This window comes from Oncorhynchus keta, chromosome 16 (genome assembly GCF_023373465.1).
Source record: "Oncorhynchus keta strain PuntledgeMale-10-30-2019 chromosome 16, Oket_V2, whole genome shotgun sequence".
Lineage (NCBI taxonomy): Eukaryota > Metazoa > Chordata > Actinopteri > Salmoniformes > Salmonidae > Oncorhynchus > Oncorhynchus keta.
This window is the reverse complement of record NC_068436.1, coordinates 7,140,691-7,167,878: the sequence shown is the minus strand read 5'-3', so window position 1 is coordinate 7,167,878 and position 27,188 is coordinate 7,140,691. Positions and strand designations below refer to the sequence as shown.

Below are 27,188 nucleotides of genomic sequence, written 5' to 3'. Positions count from 1 at the left end.
TAAAGAGGCATATCACATACCTGTATTCATGTTGAAGAGGTCTCCTAACAGTTCTACCGTAGCTGGGTACACTTTCCTGGAATAAAGGAATCAGAGATAGAGGTTAGATTGTTACCCACTGTAATGCCCTCAGAGAAACAGAAACCCTACTTCTCTTTCACATTACCTGGTGCAAGTCAGTTTGACATGCCATGTAAACTGCCAATGTGGATTTGTGAAATGGACATTGTGAATAACAAATCAATTCCATCAGGAATAACTTGAGAATCTACTCAATCTCAAATCTTTAAGGGAGAGATTGTTATTACAAAAAGCAGTGTGGTTCTAAAAATAGACAATTTCCTCAAATAGTTCCAACATTCATTCCTTCCATTGGCGTTATGGCAGCAGTTTTAGTTCAGGCTCAATAGTGCTTGTAGTTTAAAATGAACATTAAATCTTGGTTCTTTGTGTTTGTCTTGACTTCTGAATCAGGTTGATTACTGCTTGGCTGGACACCAGTCCACGCAGTCATACCGTAGCTAGGGAAGCAGTATCTTTCTGCATTTTTTTATTGTATATATTCTTTTACTCTGTTTTCTCCCCAATTTCGTGGTATCCAATACGGTCTTGTCTCATCGCTGCAACTCCCGTACGGACTCGTAAGAGGCGAAGGGCTCTGTCACAAGTTAGAGCAACGGATACATAACTAGATATGACAGAGTGCCAAACAGAGGGACGGGCAGAAACAAACTGGTTCACTTTATGGAGTATTGAGCTGATCAAAATCAATTAGTGAGATCCGACACGTCTTTATGCATCTCGCTGTCGACTGGAAACAAAACCTTACTTTAAATGATGAGGCCATTTCCAACTTCCAACAATAGGGTAGGTAGGTATCTTCCGCAGAATATCCCTGGCAGATGGAGCAAAATATCAGCTTTTTATGACAGATATTCCCTTTGAGGAACATACAAACAAATAGGAGACACTCAATGTCCATGCTGTCATACTGGAATAACACCCTGATAAGGGGCTGATAAGTGGTACAGGCCGACAGTACAGCTACTTAACTGTACTGTCTGTACCCGTACCAAACATAAACTGTGACGGCCCCTCCCTGCTCTGTCTACTGGATTTTGCTGTGCTTACTTCCTGCTGGAGATTGGTGGGCGGAGTAGGAGAGGTGAGCGGAGCTGGGACGGTCGTCAGTGCTGATGGGCCACACCTGTGAAAGATCAGCTGTGACATAAAGCCACTGTTTCCCCATTCAGCAAGAGTATCCTCTCTCCACGCATACCTATGGTTGTTTCGTTGTGGTTTTGGCAGGCGACACCTAATTTACTGACCGCACAACCAGAGCTGGGACCACCGGGCTATACAATAGGTAAGCAGGGGCAGGAAATTTGAACTCCAGGAAGTTGGTGACAATAGCAGCATTATAGATCAGGTCTGAGATGTATCCGATGGAGGTCTGGGGGCCCACCTGAGGATGATGACCCCGTCCTTGAGTCACATCCCAGTACATCTGCTGCGGACGGGAGGGGACAACCTGGTCCACTGAGGTTTGATGACTCTATCTTACCTGTGAGCCAGCTACAGTCTGTGGCTTAAAGTTCCTATACCCAGAGGTGCCCACGCAGGGCTGGTTGAACCCATCCAGGTATGGCCGTGAGGAGTGTGCTTGCCTACCCAACGGGTGCAGTGGTAGTAGCAAGAGATTCCAGTTGAGATCGGCAGTCTTCGTCCCACAGTAGGGATTCTGCCAGGTTTGGGGAGACGGGTGTAAACTGATGAGACACAGGGTTGCTGTAGAGACAGCTCCAGTCGGAGTAGAACTGCTGACCATCATCACACTGAATCTGAGTCTGGTCGGAACATCTCCCCATTGTGGTTGGAGTGAAGGAGGGACCAGGGGAGGGGATTATTGGGTGAGGTAGGCACTTTGCATCTCCTCTTCCAAAAGTTGGGAATGTTTACTTTATTTATGGAATAAATTCATTTTTGTCATATCCACTCAGTGTGTGGTTTTGTAAATGTAAATGTTTCCCATTGTTAGTTACAATCTTAAACCAGGTTGTAACAACACCGAATGTAATTCCTTAATACTGTAAAGACATGACCTAGATGATAAATCGGCTCTGAAAATACCCTTGTCCATGGAAAAAAGGCCCTGATGGAAAGTTCAGGCCTTACCCGACTAAGGTGACGGTCGGTGTGCGCGCACGTATGAGTATGTGTGTACGTGTTTTATGCGCGTGTGTGTTTGTGTGTATATGTACAGTGCCTTCAGAAAGTATTCACACACCCCATAATGTCAAAATGGAATTTAGAAATAAATTAAAAATTAAAAGCTGAAATGTCTTGAGTGAATAAGTATTCAACCCCTTTGTTATTGAAAGCCTAAATAAGTTCAGGAGTAAAAATGTGCTTAAATTGCATAATGAAGTTGCTTGGACTCATTCAGTGTTCAATAATAGCGGTTAACATTTTTAAATGACTACCCCATCTCTGTATTCGCATATACAGTTATCTGTAAGGTGCCTCAATCGAGTTGTGAATTTCAAAACACATATTCATCCACCGACCAGCGAGGTTTTTCAAGAAGGGCACTAATTGGTAGATGTGAAGAAAATAAATGAAAAAAAGACAGAATATATTTTTGAGCACTGTGAAGTTATTAATTAGACTTTGGCTGGTGCATCAATACACCCAGTCACTACAAATATACAGGCGTTCTTCCTAACTCAGTTGCCAGAGAGGAAGAAAACTGCTCAGGGATTCACCATGAGGAAAATGTTGATTTTAAAACAGAGTTGAATGGCTGTGATAGGAGAAAACTGAAGATGGATCCCCAACTTGACCAACCTAAATGACAAACTGAAAACAAGGAAGCCTGTACAGAATACAAATATTCCAAAAACATGCATCCTGTTTGCAACAAGGCACTTATTAAGTAATACTGCAGCAAAAAATGTGGCAAAAAAACTATTTGTCCTGAATACGTTTGGGGCAAATCCAACACATCACTGAGTACCACTCTCCATATTTTCAAGCATGGTGGTGGCTGCATCCTGTTATGCGTATGCTTGTTATCAGCAACGACTAGGGAGTTTTTTAAAGATAAAAATTAAAGTAATACAGCTATAAGCAGAGGCAAAATCCTAGAGGGATAACTGGTTCAGCCTGCTGTTGAACAGACACGGAGACAAATTCCCCTTTCAGCAGGACAATAACCTAAAACACAAGTCCAAAACGACATTTTGACTTAAAAATCGTCTAGAAAATCTGTCAAGACTTGAAAACGGTTGTCTAGCAATGATCAATAATCAACTTGACAATTTTTTTTGTTATAACAAAAATGGGCTAATATTGTACAATCCAGGTGTGGAAAGCTCTTAGAGACTTACCCAGAAAGATCTACAGCTTTAAATTGCTGCCAAATGTGCTTCTACAAAGTATTGACTCAGGGGTGTGAAAAGTTACGTAAAAATTTCTTTCATTTTCAATAAATTTGAGAATATTTTTTGGGGGTCATTATGGGTTATTGTGGGTGTGAAAAACCGGTGTGAAAAAAAATCTATTTTGAATTCAGGTTGTAACAAAAAAATGTGGAATAAGGGGTCAAGGGGTATGAATACTTTCTGAAGGCGCAGTAATGTGCATATGCGTTTCATTACTGAGGCTTTGAGCGTGACAGATCCAGCTAGTGCCAGCTCACAGGGGCTGTGGCGGCGATCATACGTGTCTGATATGTAGATGGCTGCAACACACGGGCGTGAATCCTGCTAATGACACTCGCATGTGTTCAGAAATTAGCCTGAGCTTTTATTGATAGGTATCATTCCAAGATGTGTTCAAGCGCATGTCCCCATGTTTGAAAGGCACAATCTGTACAATGATCTGCTCTTCAATGGCCATTTCAAATGATGTGAACCTCGACTCATAATTTTACATTACATTTACATTTAAGTCATTTAGCAGACGCTCTTATCCAGAGCGACTTACAAATTGGTGCATACACCTTATGACATCCAGTGGAACAGCCACTTGCATCTAAATCTTGAGTTAGCTTTAGCAGTGCGGAGCGCCTCCGTGATACAGAGAAGAGCAGTCTCAGTTGAATGACTAGTCTTGAAACCTGACTGATTTGGATCAAGAAGGTCGTTCTGAGAGAGATAGCGGTAGAGCTGGCCAAGGACGGCACGCTCAAGAGTTTTGGAGAGAAAAGAGAGAAGGATACTGGTCTGTAGTTGTTGACATCGGAGGGATCGAGTGTAGGTTTTTTCAGAAGGGGTGCAACTCTCGCTCTCTTGAAGACGGGAGGGACGTAGCCAGCGGTCAGGGATGAGTTGATGAGCGAGGTGAGGTAAGGGAGAAGGTCTCCGGAAATGGTCTGGAGAAGAGAGGAGGGGATAGGGTCAAGCGGGCAGGTTGTTGGGCGGCCGGCCGTCACAAGACGCGAGATTTCATCTGGAGAGAGAGGGGAGAAAGAGGTCAGAGCATAGGGTAGGGCAGTGTGAGCAGAACCAGCGGTGTCGTTTGACTTAGCAAACGAGGATCGGATGTCGTCGACCTTCTTTTCAAAATGGTTGACGAAGTCATCTGCAGAGAGGGAGGAGGGGGGAGGATTCAGGAGGGAGGAGAAGGTGGCAAAGAGCTTCCTAGGGTTAGAGGCAGATGCTTGGAATTTAGAATGGTAGAAAGTGGCTTTAGCAACAGAGACAGAGGAGGAAAATGTAGAGAGGAGGGAGTGAAAGGATGCCAGGTCCGCAGGGAGGCGAGTTTTCCTCCATTTCCGCTCGGCTGCCCGGAGCCCTGTTCTGTGAGCTCGCAATGAGTCGTCGAGCCACGGAGCGGGAGGGGAGGACCGAGCCGGCCTGGAGGATAGGGGACATAGAGAGTCAAAGGATGCAGTAAGGGAGGAGAGGAGGGTTGAGGAGGCAGAATCAGGAGATAGGTTGGAGAAAGTTTGAGCAGAGGGAAGAGATGATAGGATGGAAGAGGAGAGAGTAGCGGGGGAGAGAGAGCGAAGGTTGGGACGGCGCGATACCATCCGAGTAGGGGCAGTGTGGGAAGTGTTGGATGAGAGCGAGAGGGAAAAGGATACAAGGTAGTGGTCGGAGACTTGGAGGGGAGTTGCAGTGAGGTTAGTGGAAGAACAGCATCTAGTAAAGATGAGGTCAAGCGTATTGCCTGCCTTGTGAGTAGGGGGGGAAGGTGAGAGGGTGAGGTCAAAAGAGGAGAGGAGTGGAAAGAAGGAGGCAGAGAGGAATGAGTCAAAGGTAGACGTGGGGGAGGTTAAAGTCGCCCAGAACTGTGAGAGGTGAGCCGTCCTCAGGAAAGGAGCTTATCAAGGCATCAAGCTCATTGATGAACTCTCCGAGGGAACCTGGAGGGCGATAAATGATAAGGATGTTAAGCTTGAAAGGGCTGGTAACTGTGACAGCATGGAATTCAAAGGAGGCGATAGACAGATGGGTAAGGGAGAAAGAGAGAAAGACCACTTGGGAGAGATGAGGATCCCGGTGCCACCACCCCGCTGACCAGAAGCTCTCGGGGTGTGCGAGAACACGTGGGCGGACGAGGAGAGAGCAGTAGGAGTAGCAGTGTTATCTGTGGTGATCCATGTTTCCGTCAGTGCCAAGAAGTCAAGGGACTGGAGGGAGGCATAGGCTGAGATGAACTCTGCCTTGTTGGCCGCAGATCGGCAGTTCCAGAGGCTACCGGAGACCTGGAACTCCACGTGGGTCGTACGCGCTGGGACCACCAGATTAGGGTGGTCGCGGCCACGCGGTGTGGAGCGTTTGTATGGTCTGTGCAGAGAGGAGAGAACAGGGATAGACAGACACATAGTTGACAGGCTACAGAAAAGGCTACGCTAATGCAAGGAGATTGGAATGACAAGTGGACTACACGTCTCGAATGTTCAGAAAGTTAAGCTTACGTGGCAAGAATCTTATTGACTAAAATGATTAATGGTATAATGGTATTAATGGTCATAATGGTAGGCTTGTACACCAATTGATTCTAGAAGAATAGAATTTGGAAATGCCTTATGACAAACACCTAATTCAGCTACTTAACTATTCACCCAGACCCAGCATTAGTTTAAATGAGAACGTGTTAGTGCTGGGTTAGAACTAAAATGTGCAACCTGGAGGGTACCCCTAAACCGGAGTTGAAAAACACTGTCCTATGAAACAACATTACTCCATTATTTATAGCCAAAACCATTTACAGTAAATGGTCCACAAAGACGCTAAACAAAAGGCAATGCACAGTAATGTCCTAAATCACAAGCCTTGTAAACGTTTTGCTTACAAATGCACAAGTTAGCAGTCTTGACACAGATGATTAGGTTAGCCACAGAGAGATGTTACTAGGCAGAGGGCACAGCATTGGCACGAGGAAAGCCGCCACGGAACCATCTTAGTGCACTCAAAGTTCGCCGATCAAAATAAAGTGTTTTTTTCTCCCCGAGCTAAATTAGAGAAAAATCTATATGTGCCAATAGAATATAGCCAAAATGACAAACCTCAACCATTTGGCACTCCAGTCAGGCGAGAGCAAATGTTCAAGCTCAAATTATTTGAAAGATTTCCCATAGTATTGTAACCTAGGTCTGCATGCTGGTCCTTTTCATCAGTATGACAGTATTGTAACCTAGGTCTGCATGCTGGTCCTTTTCATCAGTATGACAGTATTGTAACCTAGGTCTGCATGCTGGTCCTTTTCATCAGTATGACAGTATTGTAACCTAGGTCTGCATGCTGGTCCTTTTCATCAGTATGACAGTATTGTAACCTAGGTCTCTGCATGCTGGTCCTTTTCATCAGTATGACAGTATTGTAACCTAGGTCTGCATGCTGGTCCTTTTCATCAGTATGACAGTATTGTAACCTAGGTCTGCATGCTGGTCCTTTTCATCAGTATGACAGTATTGTAACCTAGGTCTGCATGCTGGTCCTTTTCATCAGTATGACAGTATTGTAACCTACTGTAGGTCTGCATGCTGGTCCTTTTCATAAGTATGACAGTATTGTAACCTACTGTAGGTCCGCATGCTGGTCCTTTTCATCAGTATGACAGTATTGTAACCTACTGTAGGTCCACATGGTGGTCCTTTTCATCAGTATGACAGTATTGTAACCTACTGTAGGTCCACATGGTGGTCCTTTTCATCAGTATGACAGTATTGTAACCTACTGTAGGTCTGCATGCTGGTCCTTTTCATCAGTATGACAGTATTGTAACCTACTGTAGGTCTGCATGCTGGTCCTTTTCATCAGTATGACAGTATTGTAACCTACTGTAGGTCTGCATGCTGGTCCTTTTCATCAGTATGACAGTATTGTAACCTAGGTCTGCATGCTGGTCCTTTTCATCAGTATGACAGTATTGTAACCTACTGTAGGTCTGCATGCTGGTCCTTTTCATCAGTATGACAGTATTGTAACCTACTGTAGGTCTGCATGCTGGTCCTTTTCATCAGTATGACAGTATTGTAACCTACTGTAGGTCTGCATGCTGGTCCTTTTCATCAGTATGACAGTATTGTAACCTACTGTAGGTCCGCATGGTGGTCCTTTTCATCAGTATGACAGTATTGTAACCTACTGTAGGTCTGCATGCTGGTCCTTTTCATCAGTATGACAGTATTGTAACCTACTGTAGGTCTGCATGCTGGTCCTTTTCATCAGTATGACAGTATTGTAACCTAGGTCTGCATGCTGGTCCAGTTCATCAGTTTGAAAGCTGAGAGGCTCAGTAAAGGTTTCCCCCCAATTGCTGGTAATTGCCCTCTTAATAGCATGCTTACAGGGGTACGTTGTAAACAAACTCCTTTTGAAGTAAATGGTGATATTGCCTTGTGTGGTGACTCGAGTAATGGTTGGGGTCACATGCACACTCTTTACAGCAATGCCTCAGATGGCTGTCAACACAGATCCTCTCCACCATAGCGCTGCTTCTTGAATCTAGTCTGCTTGAATAGAATGTGAGCCACAGAGGAATGTCATTGAGGCTGTAAAACAGCAATTTTCTAGTAGATCACTATTTCAAACGGTTTACTTAAGCTAGGGCCACACAGACCTCCTGAGATGATCCAACTCAACTGGACTGGTCTGTGTGGCCCTAGCTTAAGTAAACTGTGGCCTACCATACAAGCAATGGTGGTTTAGTTCAGATACAGGAAGATACGTTTTCAGGGGATTGCCTTGAAAAGTGATAGCAAACATTTAAACATTAGGGCAATTACATGATAATGGAATTACGCTTTGACTCCGATTTCCCACTTTTAAATGTGTGCCAAACAAAAAACTAAGGTGAACAAAATCATGTAAAACTCTATGCACAAGGACTAACACAAAAATCTATGTAAAAATCTCCCTCAGTTCTTTGTGTGACCATGTTTTCCAAAACCTCATATCTGCTCTGAAATAAGACTCAAAGATGTCAGCAGAAAGAATGGTGTGTCAGCTATGACATGACACCTGGACTTTGAACACGTCTTTTTTGGTTATTGAACTACAGTAAGTGAAGTGGATTTACATCTGGTAACAGAATTACATCATGGGTCCCTGATTTGTACAGAAATGCATAATTATGAATTTTCCTTCTTTTGCATATTTGGGTATTATTCTACACATTGGCTAATGGTGTAATGAGCTCCGCTCTCAAACAAGACCACATTTGGTTGTGCCTGCCCATACCATAACCCCACCATGGCGAACATCAGCAAACCGCCATACTGCGGTTGTGAGGCCGGTTGGACGTACTGCCAAATTCTCAAAACAACTTTAAAGGCGGCTTATGGTAGAGAATTGAATATTCAATTCTCTGGCAACAGCTCTGGTGGACATTCCTGCTGTCAGAATGCCAATCGCACAATCCCTCAAAACTTGAGACACTGGTGGCATTGTGTTGTGATAAAACTGCACATTTTAGAGTGGTTTATTATTGTCCCCAGCACAAGGTGCACCTGTGTAATGGTCATGCTGTTTAATCAGCTTCTTGATATGCTCACTAACAGGGATGTAAACACATTTGTGTACTTTTATTTCACCTCATGACACGTTTATATTGACATGTTGCGTGTATATTTTTGTTCGGTGTAGTTGGCAGAGGTCTTTACTTCAGCATTAGTGTTTCTAATCCCTTTGAAATACTTTTTCTGGCAGATGTTGTCAAAGACCCCCTTTTCCGTCTGTTTGACTAGAAATCAAAACCTTTGATCATTCCTCATTTTAGGATGGAAAATGGTTGAAAATTGTATATTATATATATATATATATATATATGCATTCATTTCTCAAATATTGACTCGTAAGCTTTCATTTGACACCCACTTTGACATGCTCCTATGAACTTCACATATTGGTTCTCATGGGTCCTTTAAATGGAAATGCCCATTACCCACAATCCTTTCCTGGCAGCCAGTACAGTACATGGCAAACCACTTAGCCTCTATGCAGCATTGAAAATAGGCAAAAGGTGGCTAAAAATACAGCAGGTGAAAATGGACCCGGGGAGGTTGAGAACATATTACAGCAGGAAGATGATGACTATACCAACACCCTGTCTGACTGACTGGCTGACAGGGGAAGTGTTGCATTCTGGTTACGGCAGGAAGATGATGACGATACCAACACCCTGTCTGACTGACTGGCTGACAGGGGAAGTGTTGCATTCTGGTTACGGCAGGAAGATGATGACGATACCAACACCCTGTCTGACTGACTGGCTGACAGGGGAAGTGTTGCATTCTGGTTACGGCAGGAAGATGATGACGATACCAACACCCTGTCTGACTGACTGGCTGACAGGGGAAGTGTTGCATTCTGGTTACGGCAGGAAGATGATGACGATACCAACACCCTGTCTGACTGACTGGCTGACAGGGGAAGTGTTGCATTCTGGTTACGGCAGGAAGATGATGACGATACCAACACCCTGTCTGACTGACTGGCTGACAGGGGAAGTGTTGCATTCTGGTTACGGCAGGAGCCAGGAGCCAGGAGCACATCTGCACTGGCATTAAAGAGTTGAACAAGTGAAAGATACTTACAACAGCAGGCATCCTCCACACTGCCTTGACCTATCCTGTGTTTTCAGAACGTCGCAGAGGATGAGGTGATGAGGGGAGGAAGTCACTTTCTAAAAAGGTTTATGTCCAGACACCGTTTGTTTGCTGCTCCCACAAGTGATGTTTAACTAAAAGCTACAGAAACAGTGTCTCCTCTGACATGGTTGTCATCAGGTAACCAAACCCACATGACACACAGGGAGGAAGACATTTTTAGACTGAGATATGTGGGAAAGAGCCATCACCGGGTGACGACTCCTCCACACATCATGTCTACAAGTTAGTGACACACCACACCACACCTGTCACACGGAGGGGACTGGAGATAGAACCATCTTTTACATCCATAGGAAGACGTGAAATGGCAGTAAATACTCTCACAGTTCAATATAAGCGTGTTAATATACAAAACCTCCAACTAACTTTCAGGTGTCTCAACTTACCCTAATTAACATATACAGTAGGATTCGGTTGTTCGTGGACAACACTTTAGACAGTTGACTACAAAACGTATATTTTCGACATCTGATACAAAGTTGCTCTGCTAAACCCACAGCAGCTCAGAAATCCCCAAATGCATCATGGATGGATTAAAACAAAGGGTACTCTCAATACTCATTTAATGGCTGAAAAAGAGAACCTATCGATTTTGGTCCTTTTAGAACGCTAACAGATAAACAAGCTCACAGACGGACGATAAAGCCCATCCAACAACCGAGGCCACCTCTGCTTGAACAGCGAACTGGAAAATTAATTTCTCTCCGTTTTAAAGAATGTGCGAGAGAAGCACTTAGGACTCTATTGATTTTTAAAAACACACGCCATATGTCTTGCCAACACAGCCAGTGTTGGTGGTGTTAGCCAAGGGGCTAGCACTGTGATGGGGTTCTATAGAGCACCAATGATACTAGATGGTAAATGCTGCTATTAAATGGCTAGCTGTCTGTCCATTTAGAAATCTTACAGGGACACACACACACAAACACACATGCACGCATGGCCACACACACTGGGGTAAATCACGGCACCGGCGTCGTGGCTTGTCGCCATCCAAACCAGGGCCATCCAAAAGGATCATGTTTCCGGGGGACAGACCAGCGGCGACACAGCAGCTGTGGCCACCACGGCCCACAGGGAAAGTGTTATGGTGGGACACTGGATCCGAGCACACGTTCTCGTTCTCTCCCCCTCCCTCTCTGAATGGAAATAATAGTATTCAAACTTTTTCAGCTATAATTTTTTTTATTTTTTATTTGTGTCCAATGGGAAGACATTTTTGTCTAACCCTTAGTTCACAACGCGAGTTGACTGAGAACTATAATTCACAACTTACGCAGGTACACCTAAAATGTCTTTCCACACCGAGCCCCATATCCACCTGCAATTCCACTAAGTCCCCTTTGGGGGGCAGTGTCCTACACTTTGCCCACCCTACCTCTGACCCAGAAAACCATGGAGCCATTCCAGTGTCGAAAGCTTTAATACCTATAAAACAAGTCACAGTCTTCGTATCAGACGGTCATGGGGACGGTTGTGACAGCGGCTGTAAATATTGAGGCCTGGCGCGTACCGCTGTGATTAATCGGCGAGTGCGGCGGCGCTGTTTACGAGGCATTAGCTGCCAGCACCTGATGAATCCCCAGACGAGCACATCGCCACACATCAACGGAATCATTTATCGAACAGGAAACGAGTAAGCCGGATGGGAGGATAAAAAGAGGGAGAGAGAGGGATGTGGGATAACTGCTTGATGCTCTCACCAGAGCTCCTTATTGCATGGATACATACATACACAGTCTGAACCATTACACTCGTACAATGAGACTACCGTGGTCGAATCGTGCCATTCTCTGCCACTTAACTTTGCGTCACGTGAACAGATATGCTCAGACTAGACAAATCTCTTCGCGTTGCCTCGACAACCCACGCCGTTCTCGTGTGCACTTCTCATGACAAAAAGGAAGACACTCCATCCAGCACACTGCTGATCATTGATGACCCACAAACAATGGATCTCACTGCGACATTTCGGGAACTTCTCAAAATAAAACCCTCCGAGCTTCTCGGATGTCCAATGCATCACACCCCTTGGGAGGATTGGCGTACTCAGTCACACACATATGCGAACAAGTGGGGGGGGGGGGATTTCCCTATACAAGATGTCTTCGTTCCAGGTGATGTGCGCTTGACTATGTACGCTAGTAGGTCTTGGGCAAAAAAAACGTATACCTTTTGCAGACTCAATTTCAAATGGACCCCTTTTACCCATAACCCTGAATGTTTTGGTCTGGTTTCCGAGACACAGATCAAGCCTAGTCCAAGAACAAACTAAATAACACATTCCAAATGGAATTTCCAGGACTAGACCATTTGTGCCAGCGAAACCACCCCATAGGCCTGGGTTCCAATGGTTGCATGTTTAGTTTGTTGCCCTAGTCCTACACAGCTGATTCAAATAACCAACTCATCATCAAGCTTTGACTATTTCAATCAGCTGTGGAGTGTTAGGGCAGACATGGGCAATTATTTTCCATGGAGGGCCACAATAGAATATATTTTTGCCATCACGGGCCAGAATAATATTACATGTGTATGACTGTGTTGACCGATATATCTACTGTAAATCACATCCAGATACGCTACTTATTTTACTTGCTTAACATGCACAGAAATAAACCGCATCCATGTTCTCCTTTTGCTCAGTATTTTCATTATTAAACATGCAATGAACTACACGGAGGGAAAAGTACACTGTGCATTCAGCACCACGGACAGAACTCTTGCTAACGGGTATGCACAAAAACACTAGGAAGAGAGAGAGCTCAACATTACATTTCAACTCCTCAGTGTGAGGAGTGATGTCTCTGATGGGCATTGACTAGAGCAGCGAAGTCGGGTATAGTTTCGGACGTCGCTCTGAGTAGGATTGCTGAGAGGTGAGAGTCAGTAAGAGATCTATGCCTTGACTTGTTATATTTCATCCCTGAAAATGTCTGTTGACCCAAAAAGTTCATCTTTGGCAAGTGTTGTTCATTAAGAGATGCGTAGAACCTCAGTGATATTGTTTTGAATAGTTCTCCAATCACTGCATCAGAGTAAAGATCGATAAGCTCAAGTTGCAAGTCAGCATGTCATTCATTATACAACACTTTGAAATCGTCAAAACGCTGAGAAAACTCCCCGTTCAAAGCACGCAGCAGTGATGTATACTTCTCCCTCTGGTCATCTCATAGGGAACAGACTAGTAGTGTCGGAGGCTGGGTGAGATTGTTGTCTTCTATTTGGCCGGTCAGGATGAGTCATTTTCATTTGAAGGCTTTGACAAGCCTGTACATCTGATGTACAAAAAGGCCCTTCCCTTGTAGTTTGGAATTCAGTTTATTCATGAGGGCCATGATATCCACGGTGAAGGCAAAATCTGCCAACCATTCTTTATCTCGCAGTTGAGGGAAATCCACATATTTTCCATTCATTTGTAGAAACTCTGCAAATCTCTGACTTCAGGTCCCACACCCTTTTAAGCACCTTCCCCAAACTCAGCCATCTCACGTTTGTGTGACAGGGGAGATCTGCATGACCCGACTCTCTCTTCCAACAGTGAGACAAACTGCCTGTGATTTAAATATATTTTTCTGTTATGAAGTTTACCACTTTACTATCGCAAATTCATTATGTAATCTGAGCATAATTCTGCGGGCCTTATTGAAATCAGGTTGCGGGCAGCATACGGCCCCCGGGCCAGCCTTTGCATCAAAATTCCATTAAGAATGATTTCTTTGTCCTGGACTAGGCTTAATCTGTGCCTAGGGGGGTGCAAAACAGTTTGGGAAACCTTGGTGTAGAGGATATATTGCATGGATCGGATAGTTGTCAGGCTAAGAGAGCAATGTGGAGCTATTAAAATGTTGCTTAGTAGCAATGTTCCCTCAAATTTTCTTCAGCACAGAGCAAATTTCACATCTGCTGAACTCAAACTAACATTTGTGAAAATTCTGTGCAACTTTCTGTGCTCGCTTACTGTGAACACTGAGGCTGTACCGGCTTGAAGTTACAGTTTCAGACTGTGGTCAAGTAGGCTACTGTGGATGATCATAATGTAGGCTTACCAGAGAAAACACATCCCATAACATTGTCATGAAACTGGCCTGGGGGTAGGGTTATGATAGTCATAAATACCTCTTCCACCCGTTTTTTTCCCCCTCTCTCTACCCTACTGATGTGACTATTGAAAATCTATTGAAAATCCCTTGGTTAACGTCTGGGAACATCAGAAGGTGGGGGAAAATTAACCATATTTTGGTAATCCGACCAGTTGGACATATGCGTTGGTACTTAATGAATATGATGTCAGTTCGGTTGTCATCTGAGACATTCTCATCAATGATAGGATGACATAAACGGTACAGTGGAAAGTCTACACATTATAGTTATCAGATGGAATTGTTGTGAAATTTAAATGTTTGAATATAAAATTATTGGTGAAAAGATTAAATGTAATTTTAGCTTCCAAATGAGAGATTTGGGTTTTCATAAGGTTAGGGCTCAGCTCAATCAGTGGCCCGCACCTGTGAAGAGACATGGGTTATAAAACTATGAAAACACACCCTTCTCCCTCCACTATATAAGCCCTTGACAAAAATGTAACCTCCTGTTCCGAGGACGACGGTCCATACCTTAAAAAGGACTAGCATGTCAACTACAGAACTAAGCCAACCTCAGCGTGAGCTTTGGTTGTGAATGGTATGAACTTTGAACTCTTATACACTAAAGAAGTGAGACATCCTAGCCGTTGAGCTAGCAACAGCAGCTGTAAACGTGGGCTAGGAAAGGACAGACAGAGTATCCCGTCTACCACGCAACGACGACACTACAACGTATCCCGTTCACCATCAGAGACACTCTTCAAAGGACAAAAGGACTCTGTCGGGCAACACGGCCTTCAATCTACCACCAACCTATTGAAGCGCAGCTCAGAGTAAATATTTATTGCATTTTCCTTTTCCAAATGGGCGGTAATTTAGAATGCATAGGATATTGTATTTACGATAGAGTAGCTGCCTACGGCCCGATAGAGACATCACTTCTCCCTTTGTTCTTCAGTCTTCCCACTCAAACCCAACCCCCTTTTCTTTGTGTAACCAGCTGTCATATCTGTTCCGTCCGCTAGGGACATTTTCCTTTATGACATCATTTGTAATCAAGGTATGATTCATTCTGTGTATATGTAATTCTGTGTGATTAGTTAGGTATTTAGTAAATAAATAATTAAACCCAATTTTGTATTGCCGATTCAACTTGTTAGCCAGGGTTCGTGAAGACAACCAATAATTTACAACTTTGAGATGACTCGCTTTTCAAAGATGTCTAGAAATGTACACGTTTTGTGCTCTTGTAGGAAGAAATCACTCCCCCGTTGCAGACTACAAATGATCTATAACTCACATACTAGCAAAGGCTATGAACAAAATGTGCACACATGGCTTCAAGCAGCTTTCATATTGATCTCATAACAAGCGCATCTACTCATGACCGATCATGCTGTAAACACAGTCCAGTTCAAAATAAAATGGCACATTATGGCAATGGTCTATTTGAATATAGGCCTACTGCAGCTCTGATTGTTTATGGCGTACCGGTCTGTGTCGAGTAGGGGCCTGAGTCATGCAACAGGATCCTACTCCGTGCATTCTGAGGGAACTTTGCTTAAGCCTCGATCACAACGACAGAGTCATTGCATTTTGGTACAGCAGAAGTACATTCATTTCCAATGGAACGTTGCGTTTGCCTTGAAGCATTGCGTTGCAGAGGCAGTCGCCAGTGCGTTCTGTGTGGTGCATACGTTGGATTCATCAAAAGTATGAGTCAAACTGTCTGCGTAGAGAGGGCTTGACAGAAATGGCAGCAGAAGGTGAATGTTGAACTTTTGTTGCACACATACCCAGGTGATGGCGCGTACTATTTTGCACAATGGCGCTGTCGGTGTGATCACGGAGTTTAAAAATGTGTTTCATACTTCCAAGTGGATGTGAAACGATCCGTTAGAGATGGTCATTTAAGCCCTCTGAGTATGAAAGCATTGTGAAATCACTAACCAGGTGGTTCCTTTCAGTTGGATCCCCATCAGACTCTTCCATAAGGGATAAGAAAGGATGCCTTTGCCATGAAGTCATTTGATTAATGGCATTAAAAAGGTAGATTAGCCATGAGTTTTATTGGTTTAGTCAGAGTCTAGTGGGGCACATTATCAGCCGATTGACAATGCAGTTTTCAATTAAAAAAGGGACTATTCATTTAAAATTAAGTTATATTTTGTAGCCTTAAGGAAACAGATGCTCTGAATCAGAATGGTGGTTTAAGTTATGGTTTATGATGTACTGAAGTTTATGGCAAAATGTTATATTTCTATAAAGATTCACATTGATCCTAGGAACATGTCAGTCTACCTTTATCGGAGGGCAATAAAAACACTAAACCTCATATCAAGGGACCTACTGTACACAAAGAGCCACTATCAAAACGTCAAAAAACAAAAATGTCCATAATAACTTCCAATTGTACTCCGGGGCAAACAATGGGACTGTAGTTCCTTCCCAAAGTTAAGACATAAAATGCCAGACTCCAACTCGCATAAATATATATATTTTTTTACTTCTCTGGAGTTTTTGTTGGCTTGTTCTTGGGGAAAAAACTCATAACTTTCAGAAGTCTATTGACATAGCAGCACTATGCGCTACTCCCATACTCCCGTGCCCTTTGAGGATAGAGTAAAATCTAATTTTGACGAAAACGTCTAGGGTAGGCTCATAAATCATATCCAGCTGACACTTGTGGTGCCACCGAGCATGTTATGAGTCTAACTTCGCTCTTTTTATACCACAGATGTTTTGAATGACATAAAAGGTGATTCAATCTGAGCCTGATGTAGAAGCTCTGTATGGATAAATAATGCATTTCCTTTATTTTCCCACATGGAGTTTCTCTCTCATACTTCTCAGCTTTGAAATTTATTGAATCCTCCCCCAAGAGTTAAAATAAACTAAGCTAACTGCAAAATCTGTGGCTAATGCCGAGCAAAAAGCCTGGAGAGGAGGAACTCCAAATCTCCAAGAAGTACTATACCCATCTTCCTCTGTTTACAAGCCCTAAAAACATACGTTGAGATTGCCTAGAGCCGTTATATTGTATTGAGTCACAGTGGTTTATCCGTAGCTTGTAATTTAGGCGTTGGTGGAGACCTCTGGAGAGTTGTGTATATAATTACTGAACAAAGATATAAAACCGCAACATGCAACAATTCCAGCAATTTTACTGAGTTACAGTTCACTGAAGGAACTCAGTCAATTGAAAAAGTCATTAGGCGTAATCTACGGATTTCACATGACTGGGCAGGGGTGCAGCCTTGGGTGGGCTTAGGAGGGCATAGCCCCAACTACTTGGGAGCCAATCAGAATGAGTTTTTCCCCACAAAAGGGGTTGGCTCCTCAGTTTCATCAGCTGTCCAGGTGGCTGGTCTCAGACAATCCCACAGGTAAAGAAGCCAAATGTGGAGTTCCTGGCTGGCGTGGTCACACGTGGTCTGTGGTTGTGAGGCTGGTTTGACGTACTGCCAAATTCTTTAAAAACAACTTTAGAGGCAGCTTATGGTATAAAAATTAACATTAAATTATCTGGCAACAGCTTTGGTGGACATTCCTGATGTCAACATAGCAACTGCACACTCCCTCAAAACTTGAGACATCTGTGGCACTGTGTTGTGTGACAAAACGGCACATTTTAGAGTGGCCTTTTGTCCCCAACACAAGTTGCACCTGTGTAATGATCATGCTGTTTAATTAGCTTCTTGATATGCCACACCTGACAGGTGGATGGATTATCTGGCAAAGGAGAAATGCTCACTAACAAGGATGTAAACAAATTTGTGCACACATTTTGAGAGATATGTTTTTGTGCATATGGGACACGTTTCAAACATTTTCCTTTTTGTTTTAATATTTTTGTTCAGTATAGTTTCACTGGGTCTCCAGAGACACAGCCCAGAGCTAGCAATGTCTAAGCCACAGAAAGGCCCCCGTTTCGCCCCCACAAGACCCACGAGATGTATTAGTCTGTTGAATGAAAATAGTCATGGCCTCTAAACCTTCAATCTGCATACTGGACCCTATTCCAACTAAACTACTGAAAAAGCTGCTTCCTGTGCTTGGCTCTCCTATGTTGAACATAATAAACGGCTCCATATCCAACAGATGTGTACCAAACTCATTAAAAAGAGGCAGTATAAAGCCTCTCTTGAAAAAGCCGAACCTTGACCCAGAAAAAAAGATTGGCCTATATCAAAATCTCCCATTCCTCTCAAACATTTTAGAAAAAGCATTTTAGAATGCAGAAAAATCTGTTGCGCAGCAACTCACTGCCTTCCTGAAGACTAACAATGTATACGAAACACTTCACTCTGGTTTTAGACCCCATCATAGCACTGAGACTACACTTGTGAAGGTGGCAAATTACCTTTTAATGGCGTCAGGTCAAGGCTCTTCATCTGTCCTCGTGCTCCTAGACCTAAGTGCTGCTTTTGATACCATTGATCACCACTTTCTTTTGGCGAGACTGGAAACCCAAATTTGTCTACAAGTTCTGGCCTGGTTTAGATCTTATCTGTCGGAAATATATTGGTTCGTCTCTGGATGGTTTGTCCTCTGACAAATCAACTGTAATTTTCGGTGTTCTTCAAGGTTCCGTTTTAGGACCTCTATTGTTTACACATATATAATATATAACCTCTTGGTGATGTCATACGGAAACATAATGTTAACTTTCACTGCTATGCGGACAATACACAGCTGTACATTTCAATGAAACACGTTGCTGCCCCAAAATTGCCCTCCCTGGAAGCCTGTGTTTCAGACATAACAAAGTAGATGGCGACAAATGTTTTACTTTTAAAAACTCTGACAAAACAGAGATGCTAGTTCTAGGTCCCAAGAAACAAAGATCTTCTGTCGGATCTGACAATTAATCTTGATGGTTGCACAGTCGTCTCAAATAAAACTGCAAAGGACCTTGGCATTACTTTGGACCATGATCTCTTTTGATGAACATGTCCTTGAAACAGTCTTGATAGTTTTTTTCCATCTACGTAACATCACAAAAATGTGAAACTTTCTGTTCAAAGATTATGCAGAAAAATGTATCCATGCTTTTGTAACTTCTAGGTTGGACCACTGCAATGCTCTAATTTCCGGCTACTCGGATAAAGCACTAAATAAACTTCAGTTAGTGCTAAACACGGCTGCTAGAATCTGAACTCGAACCAACAAATTTGATATTACTCCAGTGCTAGCCTCCTGTTAAGGCTAGGGCTAATTTCAAGGTTTTACTGCCAACCTACAAAACATTACATGGGCTTGCTCCTATCTATCTTTCCGATTTGGTCCTGCCGTACATACCTTATTCTACGGTCACAAGACACAGGCCTCCTTATTGTCCATAGAATTTCTAAGCAAACAGCTGGAGGCAGGGCTTTCTCCTATAGAGCTCCATTTTTATGGAATGGTCTGCCTATCCAAATCAAATCGCATTTTATTTGTCACATACACATGGTTAGCAGATGTTTCTAGTTCCGACCATGCAGTAATATCTAACAGGTAATCTAACCCAACAATTTCACAACAACTACCTTATACACACACAAGTGTAAAGGAATGAATAAGAATATGCACATAAAAATATATGAATGAGTGATGGCCGCAGACTCGGTCTTGACCTTTAAGTCTTTATTAAAGACTCATATCTTCAGTGGGTCCTATGATTGAGTGTAGTCTTGCCCAGGGGTGTGAACGGAAAGGCACTGGAGCGGCGAACCACCCTTGCCGTCTCTGCCTGGCCCGGTTCCCCTCTCTCCACTGGGATGCTCTGCCTCCAACCCCATTACGGTGGCTGAGTCACTGGCTTACTGGTGCTCTTCCATGCCATCCTTAGGAGGGGTGCATCACTTGAGTGGGTGGAGTCACTGATCTTCCTTTCCAGGTTGGCACCCCCCTCGGGTTCATGCCGTAGGGGAGATCTTTGTGGGCTATACTCGGCCTGGTCTCACGGTAGTAAGTTGGTGGTTGAAGATATCCCTCAAGTGGTGTGGGGGCTGTGCTTTGGCAAAGTAGGTGGGGTTATAATCTGCCTGGTTGGCCCTGTTCGGGGGTATAGTCAGACGGGGCCATAGTGTCTCCTGACCCATCCTGTCTCAGCCTCCAGTAATTATGCTGCAAAAGTTTGTCAGGCGGCTAGTGTCAGCCTGTTATATCTGGAGTATTTCTCCGGTCTTCAAATCAAAGTTTATTTGTCACGTGTGCCGAATACAACAGGTGTAGACCTTACAGTGAAATGCTTACTTACAGGCTCTAAAAAAATGGTATTAGGTGAACAATAGGTAAGTAAAGAATTATTATTTTTTAAACAGTAAAAAATAAGTAGCGAGGCTACATACAGCTGATAGTCCAGCTGATTGAGGGAGTATGTACATGTAGGTATGGTTAAAGTGACTATGCATATATGATAAACAGAGAGTAGCAGCAGCGTAAAAGAGGGATTGGCGGGACAATGCAGATAGCCCAGTTAGCCAATGTGCGGGAGCACTGGTTGGTCGGCCCAATTGAGGTAGTATGTATATGAATGTATAGTGAAAGTGACTATGCATATATGATGAATTGAGAGTAGCAGCAGTGTAAAAAGAGGGGTGGGGGCACACAATGAAAATAGTCCTGGTCGCCATTTGGTTACCTGTTCAGGAGTCTTATGGCTTGTGGGTAAAAACTGTTGAGAAGCCTTTTTGTCCTAGACTTGGCACTCCAGTACCGCTTGCCATGTGGTAGTAGAGAGAACAGTCTATGACTGGGGTGGCTGGGGTCTTTGACAATTTTTAGGGCCTTCCTCTGACACCGCCTGGTGTAGAGGTCCTGGATGGCAGGCAGCTTAGCCCCAGTGATGTACTGGGCCGTACGCACTACCCTCTGTAGTGCCTTGCGGTCGAAGGCCGAGCAATTGCCGTACCAGGCAGTGATGTAACCAGTCAAGATGCTCTCGATGTTGCAGCTGTAGAACCTTTTGAGGATCTCAGGACCCATGCCAAATCTTTTTAGTTTCCTGAGGGGGATTAGGCTTTGTCGTGCCCTCTTCACGGCGGTCTTGGTGTGTTTGGACCATTCTAGTCCGTCTTATCCGGTGTCCTGTGTGAATTTAAGTATGCTCCCTCTAATTCTCTCTCTCTTGCCTTCTCTTCTCTCAGAGGACCTGAGCCCTAGGACCATGCCTCAGGACTACCTGGCCTGATGACTCCTTGCTGTCCTCAGTCCACCTGGTCGTGCTGCTGCTCCAGTTTAAACTGTTCTGCCTGTGGCTATGGAACCCTGACCTGTTTACTGGACGTGCTACCTTGTCCCGCACCTGCGGTCTCTAACTCTGAATGCTCGGCTATGAAAAGCCAACTGACATTTACTCCTGACCTGTTGCACCCTCTACAACCACGGATTATTATTATTTGACCCTGCTAGTCATCTATGAATGTTTGAACATCTTGGCCATGTTCTGTTATAATCTCCACCCGGCACAACCAGAAGAGGACTGGCCACCCCTCAGAGCCTGGTTCTTCTCTAGGTTTCTTCCTAAGTTCCTGCCTTTCTAGGTTCTAGGGAGGTTTTCCCTAGCCACCGTGCTTCTACATCTGCATTGCTTGCTGTTTGGGGTTTTAGGCTGGGTTTCTGTATAGCACTTTGTGACATTGGCTGATGTAAAAACACCTTATAAATACATTTGATTGATTGAGTGAATGAATGGACCTCCAGGGATCACCAGTCACTTTCTGTCAATGGATCGAACCACTCCTGACACGCAGGGGTGTTAAAATGCACTCAAGAGATTAGATAGTGACTTGTGTGAAGAGCGTCCTCCCACAGTTCTCCACTTTAGAGAGTCCTTGTCGGCGTGTGCTGATAACTGGGGAGAGAGGTGGTGACTATTAAAGCGTTCTCTTCCATCTGTGGCCATTTGAGGTGTTCCCTCTCCATCTCCCCCGATGACTTGGCACTTTTCCCGACCTGTCGGAGCTAGCGTTATAATAATGATGACCTCAACAAAACTCATTGGCCACAAATTTTTATTTGAGTAGGAGAGAAAGGGAGAGTGATCGCAGATGCTTTACATGGGTCCCTCAAATGCATTTAAGCGAGCTTGGCTGCAGCCTTGGAGGTAAATAAAACAGAGCAGAAACTGAAACTAAGCCTAGGGCCATCCGCTAGCATCACTCAGTGACAGTAAATATAGGGGAAGTCTATTGGAAAATGGCACCTATTGGCCCTGGTCAAAAGTACTGCACGAACAGCAAATAGGGTGCCATTTGGGACGCAGCCTTATATACACGTCAAGGAAAATCTGGGCAAAGAGGCTGAGGGGGAAAAGCATTGCCAATGTCTCCAATCTCTTGCCTCTCCAAATACAGACTTTTCAAATCAAAGACCTAATCATACTAGAGGCGAGGGTTATGTCTCAAAAGGACCTGGTTGGTGTATTTTAGTGGAAAGGCCTGATGACATAACGGATGCAAAAGAGACATGCTATATTCCGTTTGACGTCCGTGACCAAGGTAATACACTGCAGTTGCGCTCAGTGTAATTTTCATATAAAAAGTTTTAAAAAACGGAGGCATAATGTTTGCCATTGGAAAAAAGCCAGGTGCAGATGGTGGTTTGGATCTCTGTGTTCCTTGATACACACGCATGTACACAGACATTCAAACATACAGCGCTTAAAAAGAGCATGGATTGTGCGTCTGGTTGTTTTCAGGTTGGATAGTGTACATGGAAGGTTCCTGTGTGTGTGTGTGAGATATATATATATATATATATATATCAGTTCAGGTTAGTGAACATGGCCAGACTGTTTGAATTCGTACAGTATGCGTGAGTGTCTGTACACGTTTGTGTGTACGCAGACACATGAGCGACTCGGACGGCCGCTGTTAGATAGCTGACTATGGTCTCCTCTACAAGGGGGCCATGACCCCACAGTGGCCACACACGCTAGCAAGAGGTCAGCAAGTCCTAAGGGGGTGGGGGAAGGGCTATTTAAAGACGCACACCAAAAACGCACCCGATAGCCTTTTTTGGGTCGAGTCTATTTTTAGGCACGCATAAGAATGACTTAAAACTGTCTGTGAAAAATGTTTCTTTGGTTCTGGTTCTAATGGAGGTTGACTAAGTGCAATATCCGGAGGTAAATGTGAAATTAGTTCATTTTATTATTACCGGTAATTGAAGCCCCAGAGATAGTTTCAAAGTCCCAGTTAATGTACTGTGGGGTTGAGAATAAACCATAGCCTGGCAATTTGGTGAGGATCTCTACGACAGAGAATGAGAGACGGAGACCAGAAATGTAAAAGCAAAGGAATGTCCGTCAAATCCAAAGTAAATCTCAGTCACGACATGGTGAGTCTGAGACTCAACCTTAAAATCGTCCGATGCCGACGGGGCACCTCAACGCTACGGCCAAAAAAGGATAGAATCCACAATTACTCTCTTCCACAATTAACTGAATTGGGGCCAAGTTATGTTAGTGGTGTATTTTTGGTGGGAAATATGTGGGGAACTCGGGCCGGTGGCACAGGAAAAGAGACGCTTGGGAAATAAAATAAGTCCTGGAGAAGGCTGGTGTGCTTTTGGTGGAGACGGTCCATTTTATGGGTTGCTTGGGGTTTTAGCTGTGGGTAATTTTGGTGCGTTACTTCAAAGCAGTGTTGTCAGAGAAAAATCGTGATTCAACCTTGAAATATAAATCAATAATCCCAAAATTAACAAAACAAAATACAAAAGCAAAGAGAAGGTAAAAAAGGTCCAATTGTGGTTTCAGATTTGGGTATTTTAGTGCGGCACTTCTAAGCGGTATTGTCGGAGCAAAAGCATGTTTCCCATTAAGCTTTGAAATAAAAATCAGATAAACCCAAAACAATAAACAAAACATCCAGGATTAGAACAGTTTATTCTGTTAACTGATCCAAGGTCAGTAAAAACCACTGTTGTCCACACAGTCAACACGTTCTCTAAGAGCAACATCTGATCTAGAAATGTGTCAATTAAAATGTCCCCATCAGCTAGCGCCTGTCATTCAAATGGCTGCAAGTGGATTTCCTTCATATAATACAGTGCCTTGCGAAAGTATTCGGCCCCCTTGAACTTTGCGACCTTTTGCCACATTTCAGGCTTCAAACATAAAGATATAAAACTGATTTTTTTTGTGAAGAATCAACAACAAGTGGGACACAATCATGAAGTGGAACGATATTTATTGGATATTTCAAACTTTAACAAATCAAAAACTGAAATATTGGGCGTGCAAAATTATTCAGCCCCCTTAAGTTAATACTTTGTAATAAATTTAAATAAATAAATGTCATTCCACTTCATGATTGTGTCCCACTTGTTGTTGATTCTTCACAAAAAATACAGTTTTATATCTTTATGTTTGAAGCCTGAAATGTGGCAAAAGGTCGCAAAGTTCAAGGGGGCTGAATACTTTCGCAAGGCACTGTATATCGGTCAGAAACAATGCATTCTGAAAGTATTCAGACCCCTTGACTATTTCCACATTTTGTTACATTACAGCCTTATTCTAAAATGTATTAAATCTTTTTTTTTGACAAAGCAAAAACAGGATTAGACATTTTTGTAAACGTAATTTTTTTTTTTTTTTTAAATAGCACTCGAGTAGGTTTTCATCAAGGACCTCTGTACTTTGCGCCGTTCATCTTTCCTGTGATCCTGACTAGTCTCCCAGTCTCTGCCGCTGAAAAACATCTCCACAACATGATGCTGCCACCACCATATTTAACCGTAGGGATGGTGCCAGATTTCCTCCAGACATGACGCATGGCAATCAGGCTAAAGAGTTCAATCTTGGTTTCATCAGACCAGAGAATCTTGTTTCTCATGGTCTGAGCGTCCTTTAGGGTCACCTCCCTGACCAAGGCCCTTCTGGCCCGATTGCTAAGTTTGGCCGGTCAGCCAGCTCTAGGAAGAGTCTTGGATGTTCCAAACTTTTTCCATTTAATAATGATAAGAGGCCACTGTGTTCTCTGGGATCTTCAATGCTGCAGAATGTTTTTGGTACCCTTCCCCCATATCTGTGCCTCGACACAATCCTGTCTCAGAGCTCTACGGGCAATTCCTTCAACCTCATGGCTTAGTTTTTGCTCTGACGTGCTGTGTCAACTGTGGGACCTTACATAGACAGGTGTGTGCCTTTCCAAATCATGTCCAATCAATTGGATTTACCACAGGTGGACTCCAATCAAGTTGCAGAAATATCAAGGATGATCAACGGAAACCATTTAGAGTATCATACTTATGTAAATAAGGTATCCGTTTATGAATGCACTGTAAATCAGCACTCTGACTTTTTATTTAGCCTTTAAAAATCAGGAAGTGCCGTTGTGATAAAGAATACCGTTTCCCAGAATTCTCAATATTTAGTAGCTTGTATTACTACACTGAACAAAAATAAAATGCAACATGCAACAATTTCAATGATTTTACTGAGTTAGTTCGTATAAGGAAATCAGTCAATTTAAATAAATGCATTAGGCCCTAATCTATGGAGTTCACCTAATACATTGGTTAGAGCCTGTAAGTAAGCATTTCACTTCACCTGTTGTATTCAGCGCACGTGACAAAAACTTTGATTTGACTGGGAATAAAGTAGTAGCGTGGATCAGAAAACCAGTCAGTATCTGATGTGAACACAATTTGCCTTATGCAATGCGACACATCTCCTTTCCTTGGTTTCTCAAATGATTGCCTCGCCTGGTTAACCAACTACTTCTCTGATTGAGTTCAGTGTGTCAAATCGGAGGATCTGCTGTCCGGTCCTCTGGCAGTCTCTATGGGGGTGCCACAGGGTTCAATTCTTGGACCGACTCTCTTCTCTGTATACATCAATGAGGTATCTGTCGAACTGCTTTGCTTTATCTTGGCCAGGTCGCAATTGTAAATGAGAACTTGTTCTCAACTTGCCTACCTGGTTAAATAAATCAAATAAATAAATATAGTTGATTAGGCTTTTGATTGTGGCCTGTGCAATGTTGTCTCACTGCTCTTCAATGGCTCTGCAAAGTCGCTGGATATTGTCAGGAACTGGAACACGCTGTCGTACACATCAAACCAGAGCATACCACACATGCTCAACGGGTGCCATGTCTGGTGAGTAGTCAGGCCGGGGATATTTTCAGCTTCCAGGAATTGTGTACAGATCCTTACGACATGGGACCGTTCATTATCACGCTGAAACATAAGGTGATGGCTGCGGATGAACGGCACGACTATGGGTCTCAGCATCTCGTCATGGTGTCTCTGTGCATTCAATTTGGCATCGCTAAAATGCAATTGTGTTCCTTGTCCGTAGCTTATGCCTGCCCATACTATAACCCCACCAGCACCGGGCACTCTGTTACAACTATGTCAGCAAGCCGCACAACCACACGACACCATGCATGGCGTCTGCCATCTGGTCGGTACAGTTGAAACCAGGATTCATCTGTGAAGAGCACTCTTCTCCAGCGTGCCAGTGGCCATCGAGCATTTGCCCACTGAAGTCAGTTACGACACCGAACTGTAGTCGGGTCACGACCCTGGTGTGGACGGTGAGCACACAGATGGTTTGACAGTTTGTGCAGAAATCCTTTGGTTGTTAAAATCCACAAACCTGTGCACAAAATGTGAGAAAAATAAACTTTTTGTGCGTGTGGAACATTTCTGGGATCTTTTATTTCAGCTCATGAAACCAACACTTTACATGTTACGTTTATATTTTCGTTCAGTATACATAGTACATTTATGATAAGGCCTAGCCAAATAGGCAACTACTATTTATGTACTTACAGTCCTAAAGTAGTATTCACTAAACAGCACGTAGTATGACAATTCAGTCACAGCCCCGGCCAAATAGGCAACTGAAGTGTAGAAGACGTGAGAACACCTTTAGCCCACGCCTCTTTACTAAAAGGAGCTATAAGCTGCTTTGGGATAGTACATCTGCCCACGTGCCCTTGAGCAAGACACTTCACACCCTTATTGCTCCTGTAAATCAC

General features: G+C 43.6%; 1 protein-coding gene across 1 annotated transcript in view; it reads right to left on the bottom strand.

Moving 5' to 3' along the window:
* The window catches only part of LOC118395530 (sorbin and SH3 domain-containing protein 2), a 116,620-nt gene that overhangs the window by 65,556 nt on the left and 23,876 nt on the right, over positions 1 to 27,188 (bottom strand). The window contains 1 exon segment of the mRNA XM_052464343.1: positions 21 to 76. Within this exon segment, the coding sequence (XP_052320303.1) occupies positions 21 to 30 (10 nt within the window). The 5' untranslated portion in view covers positions 31 to 76.